The following is a 14,491-nucleotide window of genomic DNA, read 5'->3' as shown; positions in this document are numbered from 1 at the left end:
TTCCAGGTAATGTTATTAGATCCACTTTCAACCATGGTTTTCAGAATCGGACCGGTTAGTGAATCGGTCATGCTACCGGTTCACTGGTTCAACCGGTCGAACCGGTCGAAAAAACCAGACGACGTCATAATTATTTAAAAAATTAAATAAAAATACCAAAAATATTTAATAAAAAATAATTTTTTATATCACAATTTATATTCAAAACAAGTCACAACATATATAAGTTAAAAACCATAAAATCAAGTGAAATAAAATGATTCAAATTAACTACAACATAATATTTAAGCTAAAACATATTAAATAATAAATATAATTATATAACTATAATTAAAAAATAAATTTGGGGCTAAAAAAATCATAACAAAATGATATTGTTTGATTTAATTTTTTTTTTAAAAACAATCCCACATGGCTAATAAACATAGAAGATCATCCCAACTAACTTCTATAAATAATAGAGGTAATTTGACATTCAAAATCATGAAACCTTTTAGTAAGCATTGAGTGAACTATTCTTTCACTTCAATCAAGCTCGAATTTTAGGCTTCAATCGAGCTTCTAATTTTTTTTTGAGTTCAAGCCTTTTCGAATTCAAGTTTCAATATTATATTTCGAGTTCGAGTTAAACTTCATAATTTTTAGCTCGTGAGTTTGAATCAGTCGAGCTCGGCAATACTCGAGTTCGACTTGGCTCGTTTAACAAACGATGTCGTTTGGTTTAATTTTTTTTATAAAAAAAAACAAAATTGGCGAGTTTTTTCGATTTTTCTCGGTTTTCAGCCGGTCCGGTTTGAACGTTTTAGCGGTTCTGACCGGTTCACTAGTAGTAGTTTAATCGATCTAGATTGAACCAGACTAGACAACAGTTCCCAGTTGAACCGGCCGGTCCGGTCCGGTTTTCAAAATAATGCTTTCAACACTCACTTCACTTGCATAATGTACATTCAGCTCAATACTTATTTAATAAGCTTTTATTGGACTTTTCATTATCTTCCTTCTTCCAAATGCATTTAGCTTAAATAAACCATACAAATAGTTTTGTTTTGTCTCGGCCTTTCTTTCAACTTTTAAATGTTGAGATTATGTGCATTTTTTAAGGAGAATCAAACGGGTTAGCGCGAGAAAGTAAATAAGGTTTCCGGAAACTTTGGACTTATTTTTAGACGACGAATTTGCATAAACATATAAAGATATAGAGGAGAATTTGCCAATGAGGTGACTACTTGCCTTAGAATACATATTTAGGAAAAATAGAAATTATTTATTATATTTATAAGGTTTCGGCGAGAGCCACGCTCCTCAATTCTCCCGATTTCCATTTTCCGATTTCATTTCATTCTTCTTTCTTTAAGGAAAGGTAATCTTTCACATGATCGAGATCCTTTATTGTTATTTTTTTTATTAATTCCATTTTCCCTGTGAAATTTAATTTTAGAATCATTTTAGCGTCAATCTTTTATCTCGCTTTACGAATCGATGTTTATGATTTTATACTATGTTATTTTTCAGGTTCAGATTTCTTGGATGAGGTGAAAAATAAAAGAACAGAGAGCCGGATTTGGGAGATTTTATCCTAAAAAATTGGCGTAATTTTGAAGGACTAAATTAAAGATATTACTGTAAGTAAAATAATTAGAAAATGGAGACGGAGTTCGATTTTTTGTTCAAATTGTTGATGATAGGAGATTCAGGTGTTGGAAAGAGTAGTCTTCTTTTAAGTTTTACTGCCGGTACCTTTGATGAACTCTCTCCCACAATTGGTCAGTACTCATCCACAATTTTTATTTTATTTTTTCCCCTCAAATAATTTATTAATGGTATTGTTTTGATCTAGGCTTCTTTCATAATATTATTATTTGTCATGCATGAAAATTTTCAAATTAATTACAGACTTTTCGTTTAATAAGTGATTTTCATGGATATTTTATCTATAGTTTTATGATCAATTACTTACATTTGCCTTTCTGGAGATTGTTTTATAATTTAGAACAGGAAATATGATGAATGAACAGCGAGAGGAATGATTTTTTCTTTTCTTTCATCTTAAAGCAAGAATGCATATAATTTATATGATGAATGAACAGTAAGAGGAAATATTGAGCCTACCAAATGTGAAATATCGTTTCCTATTAAACTGATTATCAGAATCATTAATCTGCTTGCCTCTCTTTATGCAAACAAAAATACTTGTTTGGTTATGTAGGTGTTGATTTTAAGGTGAAACATGTAACTGCTGGAGGTAAGAAGCTAAAGCTTGCAATTTGGGATACAGGTAAAACTTAAAGCTCGATAATCTGTTTTTTCTTCTCTTTTCTTTTCTTTTCTTTTCTTTTCTTTTCCATTTTATTTTATTTTTAGTATTAATGTCATTGAAGTGGGTTTTTGATTATTACTTCATCTGAGAAATTGATCTAGAATTACTCTTTTCACTTCATCAAGATGTATGATTTCTCTCTCTAGATTCTTCTTTATGGAGCACTTCAATATCAACAAGTTGTTCTGAATTGGTTGTGGAAATGTTAATCACATAATCTACTAAACTAGTTTTTGCACAATTAAAGACTTGTTTAAGTTTATATTTTAAATTTGGGAGTGAGTTTTCCTTTAGTTGATCTAACTTGAATATGTTGAATGTGTGGATTATGCAGCCGGGCAGGAACGATTCAGAACATTGACAAGTTCTTATTACAGAGGCGCCCAAGGGGTGGTTTTGGGTATTTATTTCAACTTCTTTTTCTAACATGTGTAGCACTGTACAATATCAAGCATTGTTCCCTTTATTCTATATTCTCTTGAGGAATTTCCCGTTTTAATTCCTTGTAGATCTTTTCTTGTCAAACCCTTGAAAGGAAGTAAACTCTGTCTTGCCTCTACCATGAAATTGTTAAACTGATAAAACCATGTTTATGCAAACATAAACTGCACTTTTTGAGTTGAGATCTTTAACATCTTCTATGCTCTTAACATGTTGGAGAATCATAATGTAACAGTTTACGATGTAACACGAAGGGAAACATTTACAAATCTTATAGAAGTCTGGACTAAGGAATTCGAACTCTACTCTACAAATAAAGACTGCATCAAGATGCTTGTTGGGAACAAACTTGACAAGGTAAGAAATTCCTTGACATCTAAACAAAACTTTCAAGGGTTTTTCTAATCAATCATGCATCTGCTGTTTGTATGAAATTCAGGAAAGTCAGAGGGTTGTGACAAAGAAAGAGGGACTGGAGTTTGCAAGAGAATATGGCTGCCTTTTCATTGAATGCAGTGCTAAAACACACACTAACGTACAACAGTGCTTTGATGAGCTTGTTCTAAAGGTATTCAAATTAACCATTATATTTTGAAATTATTAATTTTCATAGGAAAGGAATGAACTGATAAACCTTTTGTGAAGATTGTTGATACACCTAGCCTTTTAGCCGAGGGCTCCAAAGGTGTGAAAAAGAACATGTTAAGCCAGAAGCCGCCGCAACCCGATTCTGCTGCAAGCGCTTGCTGTTGATATTCATCTTTTACTTAATATATATATAATTATTTACCCTTGATTTCAGTTGTTCACATGAAACCTAATTTCAATGTAACATAGCATGTTGAAAATCCTCATTTGATCAATTGAATTTTTATTTTTTGAAATGATGGTAGGAGAGCTCTGTAGTCTATCAATAAAGCCATGAGAGCCCTTCCCTGTGCTATATATTTGTATCTTGTGCCCTAAAAAAGAATGATTTTTTTTCATTTTTCTTAATATTTCTTATCCTTGTAGTTTTACCATATAGCCATGCAAATTGTGAAAAGACTGAGGATTTAATAAATAAGTTTTATTTTTTTCATTAATAGATTGAATATGTAAAGATGAATAGATTTTATGGAACACCAATTTTTCTAGAAGTATTTCTTACAGTGGTTCATACTATTTCTACCAATGTAGTAAGCAGATTATAAAACTTTGATTTGGATATAGAAATGAAATACATGAGCCTTGAGTACCTTGCGACGCTGCCTCTAAACTTTCCTTGGTTATTCCCAATTTCCAATGGGTGAAGATTGGAAAATAATTGTAGGGTAAACTACATAAATGGTCAATGACGTTATCAATTTATAATAAATCGGTCAATTTTTGTTAACAACCGTTACAGGAGGTAATAAGAATATTGATGTCGCGTCTGGCCATGTGACACAATCACGTTGACCGGATGTTTGACTTCGTTCTTTAAAGACTCCCAATCCCTTTACTAGACTGGTTGAGGCGAGACAATCACGTTGACCAGCCGCTGCTAACGTGGTGATCTAACTGATGCAATCTCTTTGCTTGAGAGTTGTTGCATGGCTTTATCAAAAACCATTTTTGCACGGGCTGGTGAGTGGTGACTGGTTATTTGTTGCACTGTGTGCTTAGCTTTTAAGGAGTTGCAAGAAAGAATGGCAAACCTCGATGAAAATTATCCAAGGGCTCCACCTGCTCAGGTTGAAACGAAGCTCGATGCATAGAAAACGCGGATAATAAAGGGACAGCTCTCTGTAAATTCTGCTAAGCAACACCTCAAGGGTTCATGTCCGCCGAGTAGGTTATAGGATTCTATGTTAGGTGTAAACTTATAAAATTTCAGGGCAAGAACAAATTTTCAACAAAAATACATTAAAAATTTGAAACCAAATACTCCCGCTCCCTCCTTTCAGTCTATCCCTAATATCCACTAACGCAATAAGAGAGTCATTCTCGGTCGGTGAACTTCATTTTCTTATGAAGCTTCAATTCTATGCGTGTCTTATTATTTGAAACCAAATATGAAAATTTAACATTCAACAATGGGGAGTGTTGGCTCTTGCATCTCATTTACAGTGGGAGAGATGTGTTATGAGCCTATGATGCATGACTGGTAGAGCTTACATTAACCAGTCATCAGCCCCTGCAATAATGGTTTATGATAAAAGCCTTGCAACAACTCTCAAGCAAAGACTACACCGTAGGAGTGTGCATTTTCAGATATGAGATATTATTTGATCTGAAAATCAAATATCCGAAAATTCATATCATTAAAATTATGATCCATATTTGACTAAAAAATTGGATATCTGAATTTTCAGAGCGAATATCTAGATATCCGAATCTAAAAATAAAACTTAATTTGATAAAAAAAAGTAAATTTTATACTTTATAACTTCATTCAACATCTTCTAACCTCTTCTATTATATATATATTCACTTATTCACACACAATAAACATCATAACATCTTAATTCTTAAGTTCAATACTTAATAATTATTTTGAATTTCTTAAGTCTCAATAACACAAGATGTTTAAAATATACGGACAAGTAAATTTCTTATTCGACAATCAATCAATTTATTCGCAGCAATTTCGTCTTCAAATTTTCTTTTTAATGACAAAATTGCTGTTATTTTCCTCACCAAATTCAGTAACAAAAACAGTGAAGTGGTAACACTAGATTGATAAAATCTTAAAATAAGCAGATTTGGGCGTATTTAAGAGCAAATCGCTGGACCAAAATCATTTCTTATTTTAGAAGGAAGTGAAAATTCGAAGAAATGAGGGTTTAAAAGTAGAAGATACTGTCGGTTTCAAGTCAAATTTGACACTGAATTTGATCCAACCGTAAGGGTGAACAAAACTATATTCGACTCGATTCAAAAAAATCAAATTTTATTTTTATAAATTTGATTCGACTCGAAATTTTTTTTAAATTCGAGTTGAGTGATAAATAGAAATCGAATAACTCAATTTTTTTAATAATTAGTGGATTATTTTTAAGTTTGGGTCGAGTATCTCATATATGTATTATATATATATATATATATATATATATATATATATATATAACATATGAAGAAATATATATATATTGTAAGTTTAAATTTGAATTAAATAATATCAATAATATTACAAAAATTTACAATTAAATTTAAACAAAAACTCAAATAACTTGACCCCACTTGAAATTTATAATCTGGGATAAGTACAAAGCAATATCTATTCAAAAATAATTCTCATTTACTAGGCCTGTAAACGAACCGAACGTACACGAACGAAGGTATGTTCATGTTCGTTCATTTAAAAAATAAACGAACATAAACGAACACGAACATAAACGAACAATTTTTTTTTGTTCATGTTCGTTTATTAAGGAATATAACTTGTTCATGTTCGTTCATTTAATAAATAAACGAACATAAACGAACACGAACATAAATGAACACGAACATAAACGAACATAAACGTTGGAGACCCTACCTTCCATTGTTCTTTCATGAAAAATAGTCGACAATGCAAATCAACCAAATCTACAGTGATAAATAGCGTAAGAGCTTATTAGCAGTGATGAAATGTTTGAAGATATCAAATATTTCGATCTATCTTTTAAAGATATTAAATGATTCACACGACTTTAATTTAATGCTATAACATTTATCTTAGTGTTCCATGATTACATATGAACAATCATTTTCCGCTATTACACTCTTTTTCAGAAATTGCATAGAAACCTTTTTTTGTTTTCTGGCAAATTCTATATATTTTTCTTTTTACTGATGCTCATATACTTCCGATTTTTACCTTTATCTTCCCATCTATTTCTAGAAAGAAGTATTATGTTTTCTTGAGTTTTAGATGTGAAGATACCCACAATAACTTTACATATCAACTATTAAGTCAAATAAAACAGAGAAAGAGATGAAAACAGACATGTAAAACTTCATATTGCACTATAATATAACTTGTTTTGAATCTTTCAGAGATCGTCTCCACTCTCCAGTGAACAATAAGGTTTGGGAAAAAAAGGGGAAAATGAATATAAGTGCGAGGTGCCTCACAGGTTAACATATTTGATTTAATCTCCAAATAAAATTGGGTTAATTATGGAGTTGGTCATCAAAATATCAGATTAATATTTTTAAGATACTTACACATTGGTCACCAAAATTGATTTAAGAAGATTGTGTTAAACATAAATGAATGAACATAAACGAACATAATCGAACGAACATAAACGAACATAACCGAACGTTCACGAACGTAAATGAACGAACGAGACCTATGTTCATGTTTGTTCATTTAATTAAACGAACAAAAAATCTTGTTCATGTTCGTTCATTTAATAAATAAACGCACATAAACGAACTTCCCGCCGCACGGTTCATGAACGGTTCGTTGAACGTTCAGTTCATTTACAGGCCTATCATTTACTATCGATGTTGCTTGGCTTGTACTATATATTTTATAATTTAAATAAGATTGCATCATATGTCCTTAAAGTATGACTCTCTTAATTCTAAGACTTCGACTTGACTAATCAAAACCGTTACCACCCATAATTCTATCCTAATTTATTATTAGAGACCACAAGTGTGTATAAATTTTAAGAGAACGAGGAAAAAAGAGTAAAAGTTCTAATCGTACTTTGATTGTTAGATAAAATTATATAAATAATTAAAATTAAATCATTTATGATGAAATTTTATTGTTTATTTTTTATTTAAAAACAAAATATTAACATTTAATTTAAATTTAATTTAAAATTTAAAAGTTTCGTTTAAATAGTTTATTCTAGAACCTTTTTAAAATAGGCATTCAAAAACTGTGGATTCTTTATTAAAAAATCACTTAGCCTACTCATAAACGAGTCTAGTTTGCGGTAAGTTACCATCCATATTTCTAACCGAATTTATTATTAGAGACCACAAGTGTTAATTATATATTATTGATGTTATATTTATATAATTTCTTTTTGAAGAATATACATGATTAACTACAATAAATAATATATATTATTATTAATTTTATTTTTTAATAGTATTACACGAGATACTCTATTGTTGAACAAATGCCATTTATATAGAATTAAGAATTAAAGACCTGATTATACTTTGAAAATAAATATATAAATATTTTAGAAGAGTTTGATAATTATAATAATTATCTATTTTTTAAATATAAAAATTTATTTCAAATCAGCTTAGTTATACCTGATAAATATAAAAATTTATTTCAAATTAAATTAAGTTATATCTGATAAATATATATATATATTAAAAATTTATCTATAATTAGAAATTAAAATCTTGATTGTACTTTGATTCTTTTATCAATTATCAATTATCGTTGTTCTTTTTATATATTCTGTATTGAAGAGTTTACTCAACAGATAATTAATCCGACGAGGATGATCAAATATATGTTTTATGCGTATAAAACTGTGTGTTTTAATCTGTTGATCGGTTGCTCTTCCTTCTCCAGGGTATCGCCATGGCGCCAAATAATGGTTCAGGGCCATTGGGACCAACTTACTGATGATATATTGGGTTTAATCTTTGAGCGTTTGAATTTATCGGATCGCATCCTATTCAACCTTGTGTGCAAGCGATGGAGAAGAAATACAAAGCAAACCTCACAACAATTATGGTTGATACTCCCTTACGAACCAGATGACAATTATTTGAGCTTCTTTGATATGTGCGATAGCAAAGTTTGTAAGTTGAATCTCCCTGAATGTGTACGAGGAGGTTGGTTTTTTGGGTGCTCCAAAGGTTGGCTTTTTGTGGCCATGGGCACAAGTGTTCGTAACATGCGAATTTTCCTGTTTGATCCGATCACTAGAGCTCGGATCCCGCTTCCTCCGTTGTTGACGATATCATGTTTTGATGATTGTTTCACTACCATCCGTTATGATCGGAGCCCTGCTGCTAACATAATAGGTTCAATCGAACCATCTTCCTCCGATGCATCGTGGCGGCAACACTCCATCCAAACAATAGAAAGTTGGCACTGTGTAGGCCATGGGACAAGGGGTGGACCATCGTTGAAGGGCTATTAGTTGAGGGATATTCATATGGTAGTATCACCTTCTTTGACGGAGAACTATATGCCAGCGTTTCGACTTTATTGTATCAAGAAGAAAATAATAGTAATAATAATAATCATCCACACTACAACAAAATTGTTCTTTAGCGGCGTTTTTTTAGTCCTATAGCGGCGTTTTTAAGCGCCGCTAAAAGTACTTGCGGCGATAGGAAAAACGCCGCAAGAAGCGCCGGCAATACCAGCGCCGCTAAAAGTAGCGGCGTTTGAGAACAAAAAACGCCGCTATAGGTCAAGATCTATAGCGGCGTTTTTGGAATAAATGCCGCAAAAGGTTGAGATTTATAGCGGCGTTTTTAGAACAAACGCCGCAAAAAGTTGAGGTCTATAGCGGCGTTTTTGGAACAAACGCCGCAAAAAGTCAGATCTATAGCGGCGTTTTTTTGAACAACACCGTAAAAGATCAGATATATAGCGGCGTTTTTTTGGATACAAACGCCGCTAATTTCCTTTTTTAGCTTAGATTAATTGATTTTGCATATTTCATTTATGTAATACATCACCTAAATTTAATATCATGTAGCTTTATTTAATTAACAACAACCATAAATTTTAATTAAGACACATTATGCAGAAAAATACTTAACAACAAAATAAATTAAAATTTATAAACATTACAATTAAATGTATTGTAGTTTGACATTATTCTCTATAATTTAGTCTAGGTTCTTTCACTTTCAATTAAAAAAAATATTGTTTACCCATGTAGGCCAACATTCAACGATAACCCGACACCACTTGCTGCATTTTTCTGCTCAACATTCAGAACCGAGGTGTTACGCTGCTCCACATTCAGAACCGAGGTGTTACGCTGCTCCACATTCAACGCCGTAGTTGACTCGCAATTAGCTCCTGATTTGAATTTTGGTTTTGGCTTTGCATGGATTCCGGTATAAAGCCTGTGTTAAGAACAGAAGATTGTGAGACCTGCATAGTTGTGCATCACTCATACCATCTTTAAAATACAACATAGAATGTTGTGCAGCACTAGACCATTTCCAGAATCATCACTAATATTAGTACAACATAGTAACGGTCCCAAAACACATAGTTGTGCAGCACTAGAGCACCTCAGGAAGAAACAGAGAAATACAAGTACACAATTTCAAGGAATAAACAGGTAAGGTAAAGACAACTAGAACACCGCAGTAGAATGTTGCGACAAGCTTGGATTATATAGAACCAAAAAGTTTAACATCGTTCAGAACCAAAAATAAGTTAAAATATGAGCATGCAATGTCATAGAACAAAAGTAGTTGAACTCAAGAATCTCATTTAACAACTATGTGAAATCAACTGATAGAAAAACAAGCATTTACTTTATTCATCCAATGCCAGTACATGCCAAATTTATGCAATGTCGGATGTAAGAATGTAGAACAACCATAACTAAATGCAAAAAAAACTGCAAACGAATTACCTTTTAACAGACGTGTTAGCCAGACAACCATCAAAATCAAAAGCAGCAATTTTATCAGAATCATGGAGACCATCATCCTGAGGAGGATAAAATGGGCATGTCACCTTATCATCTTAACTGATGTACTCCATGCCAACAATTCAATTAAAATAAATAATGAGTTGAGAACATTCTCGACGTAAGAAGAATCTGGATATGCCCAAAAAAATCAAATAAATAAAATGATGAAAGTGAAGGACATAAATATTAAAATAAATAAAAATAGATAGATTCTGCAAGATTAGACCAATTATTAAACTTCAGCATCCACTATCATGAAAGCATTCAAGTTTTCCTTCCTTCATTTGTCAAAGGTATTATGATTGGCATCTTACCCGCTCGAGAAATATAACTGTCTGGAATGCCTTCCATTTTGGTTCTAAAGCAGCATCCTAAAGCACAGAAAAAGATACAAACAAGAAAGCCAGAAAAGTTTGCAACTATGATGGAAACATTTGAGCTCTAAATAAAAAAAATCCTTAGAATATGGAAAAGTGGAATGCAAAGGTGAAAATGGAAAAGTGGTTCTACTTTTCTTCTTTTCTTTTTTGAAGGTCTCTATATCACACAAGAAAGTGGAAAGTGATACTCTCGTACCTTAATTTTCTTTGAAATGCTTTTCTCTGATTCAATTTCTTCTTCTTGTTGTTTTCTTTCCCTTTCATCTTCTTTTCCCTGCAACTGTTAATGAAATCAATGCACTAACAAAAATGAAAGTGGAAAACCATAAGTTTATTTTTTTTGGGGGGGGAGGTTCCCCACCCTAAAAAATACACCTAAAGCATCTCTTCTTCATCTCAACCAAAAAGGAAAGAAGGACAACAGAAAATCATATTCACATTACCAAGTGAGGACAACGTAGCAACATTTTATCAGAAAAACCATGGAAAGGTAAAACACAGGAACTGTGTATGACTACAATTACATTCCATACAAATCTAGTAAAGGTTCCATAATGTTCAATTCAGGGGGGATTCCAACAGAAAGTTCCCTTTTCAAACTTATGCTTAGCTTTAGATGAATTATGTTCATTTCTAACAATAGTCTCCCCATCCGCATACCAAGCAATCTCCTCGCCTAGACGAATTTCCCTCCGACTACATCCACAAAAGCAATCAAAGCCTTCATTGAACAATTAAATAAACAAAATACTCAAAGCAAGTCAAAAAATAATAACAGAAGAATTATGCTTGAACCTAATTTTTTCGGTTTTGATCCTCTTCTCGACGACATTTTCACCTCACTAAGGAATTCTCGCTTCTACACACAAGAAACACAAAAACGAAAGGGGGAAAAAACAACTCGAAATTAGAAAAATAAAATAAAAAAATGGAGCTAAAAAGATAGAAATTAATTACGGAAATAGCTACATTGTCATAAAATTGATTAACAGAAGATGAAATTTAAAGCAATTTCCACGTTCTCAAGTTTCCTAAAGTAATCAAATTGTTAAATAACAAAAAAACAACTTCTGGAGTCAATTTTGTAGACGAATTCAGTTGACTTTTTACAACTGGAGAAGAAAATAAAATCAACTTCCTCTTATATCCTCAAATTTCTCAATCATTCAACACAAAAAAGAGAAGTAAAAAATCATTAAATAAAATATACTTTTTTCCTTAGAAAAAGTTCACCTCATTAATCCAAACAATGGCAGTAAGAAAGCTTACCTTCATGGAATCAGAGAAGCATTGTGGATTAAATTATACAGATCTAGCTGTTAGAGAAGAGAATTGAGATAAAAAAAGGGATTAATCGTCTTTCTATATGCCAAAAAAACAATAGGAATACGAGAAAAACATCATCATCATCATTATCACTCATTCACCAGTACAAAAGAGCAAAAGAATTTTTTTATTATTTCTTTTCACTTAAATTTTTAAATAAAGCTTACCCATATCTTGATTCCTTCCACCATTAACAATAGAACGAAGAATTAATGGAGAATGAAGCTTACCCATATGTACTGTGTACAATCGAAGAACAAGGGCTGAGCTTAAAATTAGCGGTGCTCCAAAGCCAAGAGAAAGAGAGAGAGAGAATGGGAAACTTAGAAAGATAATATGGGATATTACCAGAGGGAGATGCCAAATGTGAAGGGAGAAGAACACACCAGGAATGGTGTTGGAAGCGACGACGTTGGAGGCGAAGAAGGCTGGGCGCAGTGAAGGAGATGCCTGCTGTAGTTTTTTGGGTAAGTTGTAAACGCCGAAAAGTAGACAAAAAAAGAAGATGAAAAATGCCTAGGGCTAGATTTAAAACAACTTTGCGGCGTTTAACAATACAAACGCCACTGATGTGTAACCAATTGCAGCGTTTTTAATTAAAAACGCCACTAAGGTTAAAAACATTTGCGGCGTTTACTGAAAAACGCCACCATATATAATTTTATTGCGGCGTTTTTTGTAAAAACACCACTAAAGTTCGATTCATTTGCGGCATTTGCTACCAAAACTCCGCTAAAGTTATAATTTTTGTGGCGTTTATTTAAAAACGCCACTATAAGTGAACCCTATTGCGGCGTTTGTATAAAAACGCCGCTAAAGTACTAATATGTTGCGGCGTTTATTGAAAAAACGCCACTATATATAGACCTGTGGCGGCATTTGTAAAAAAATGCCGCCAAAATAACCATTTTGTGGCGTTTGGAATGTAAACGCCGCTATATGTTTAAAGTTAGTGGCGTTTACTCTCAAAACGCCGCTAAAAATGCCGCTAAAGAACAGTTTTGCTGTAGTGCCACCTCCTTTTCAAACTCATTCCATAACAATAGGAAGCCACCGCGTGAACCTGAAGATGATCTGTTCCACACCTGATCCACCCCTGGCATATTTGATGATGAATATGGCGATCAGATGATTTTGTATTACAAGGACTGCTCTCGATGGCCATGTTTGGTGGAATCAAATGGTCAACCACTAATGGTCACTCAAATATGGGATATCATGAGCACTTGGGAAGTAGAAGTAGTAGAAGAAGAAGAGTACGAGTACGTCGAAAGCATATTCATGTATTATCTAACTGCTAAATTCCAGATTTTCAAGATCCAAACAACTCAAGATACAGTGGATTTAACAAGGTTAACTGATCTGGGTAATGGATCCTTATTCTTGGGACCCGGGTTTGCCTTGCACTGCAAAATCCCTATCAATTTCATAAGAATTGCATTTACTTCTTACAAGTGTATGATTATGGAGATGGCCACTTTTCTTCACGTCCATATGTTTGTCGTGAAGCCGGTGTTTATCACCTTGACGGTGGACGCATTCAGCGATGTTTCCCAAACAGTACATCTCGAAGCATTTTCAGTCACCGGTTTTCACCAAATATCAAATCTGTTTATATTTAATACACATCATTCGAACACTTTTTTTTTTTGTATTTGTTTTCCATCTTTCGTCCTATTTAAATGTCTATTTTATTTATTTATTAAGGTATTCAAATTGGGATTTTGTTTTATATAAAAGAATAATGATGATTGAGGAACCAAAAGCTATATTATAAATTATTTTACTTCGATTATTCATATAATTTTATCTAACAATAAAAATACGATTACGACTTTAATTCTTAATTCCTCTCTTAAAATTTGTAAATTGATGGTGTGTGTTTTTCCTTGAAAATTATTATATTTCAATTATAATTATTACTAGATTTTATACTAAATTTAGTGGGTTTAAATAATTTAATTATAAATATATTTCTTTAATAAAATATATTTTATAGTTATTTATAAATATATGTATTAAAGTATATTTTGAAATCTAATATAATACAGTTATTTCTAATAAAATAATTTAATTGATGGTATGTAATCTACGTATGGTATCGACAATGAAACGATGCTCCCACTATGATTTTGACACAAATGAAAGTTTTAGTACTAAAATAAAATAAAATTGATAATTTAAATATTAAACGTAGAAAGAGAGCTCACATTACATATCTAATCTAATTTAATAATTATAAAAATAAAAGAAAATGTATGTGAGGCTGACTTTTCTTCCTCTGGGTGGTTTTAATTTTTTTAATAGTCTAGAATAATTATAAACTAATATTTCATTAAAATTTTAATTTACGAATATAGTTATTTGAAATTAAAACCTCTAAAAAGAATAATTTTCTATTTTACCCCTAAAATCATTTGATA

The 14,491-nt window shown here is 32.0% G+C and overlaps 1 protein-coding gene across 2 annotated transcripts; it reads left to right on the top strand.

Annotated features, from left to right (window-relative positions):
- Positions 1-1,518: 1,518 nt before the first annotated feature.
- On the top strand, positions 1,519-3,613 carry LOC120184570 (ras-related protein RABC1-like). 2 transcript variants are annotated; one of them, XM_039188998.1, is made up of 7 exons: positions 1,519-1,763; positions 2,207-2,275; positions 2,652-2,717; positions 2,994-3,115; positions 3,198-3,326; positions 3,404-3,517; positions 3,585-3,613. In XM_039188998.1, exons 1-6 carry the CDS (start codon positions 1,643-1,645, stop codon positions 3,509-3,511), a joined length of 615 nt encoding a protein of 204 aa, XP_039044929.1. In that variant the 5' UTR covers positions 1,519-1,642; the 3' UTR covers positions 3,512-3,517; positions 3,585-3,613. The 2 variants fall into 2 exon arrangements, with proteins under 2 accessions (XP_039044929.1, XP_039044928.1); XM_039188997.1 differs by having other exon boundaries at positions 3,404-3,587.
- The last annotated feature ends 10,878 nt before the right edge of the window (positions 3,614-14,491 follow it).

The sequence above is a fragment of the Hibiscus syriacus genome, unplaced genomic scaffold, assembly GCF_006381635.1.
Source record: "Hibiscus syriacus cultivar Baekdansim isolate YM2019G1 unplaced genomic scaffold, ASM638163v2 tig00112925_pilon, whole genome shotgun sequence".
NCBI classification, from domain to species: domain Eukaryota; kingdom Viridiplantae; phylum Streptophyta; class Magnoliopsida; order Malvales; family Malvaceae; genus Hibiscus; species Hibiscus syriacus.
Note: the sequence above shows the minus strand (reverse complement) of the source record. Positions and strands in the feature narration are given on the sequence as shown.

What these genes read in the sequence shown, in the direction of transcription:
- LOC120184570 (XM_039188998.1), top strand. Translation starts at nt 1,643, where the DNA reads ATGGAGACGGAGTTCGATTTTTTGTTCAAATTGTTGATGATAGGAGAT. An exon ending in GCTTGCAATTTGGGATACAG is followed by an intron (nt 2,276 to 2,651) that starts GTAAAACTTAAA and finishes TGGATTATGCAG; the next exon opens with CCGGGCAGGAACGATTCAGA. An exon ending in CGCCCAAGGGGTGGTTTTGG is followed by an intron (nt 2,718 to 2,993) that starts GTATTTATTTCA and finishes ATAATGTAACAG; the next exon opens with TTTACGATGTAACACGAAGG.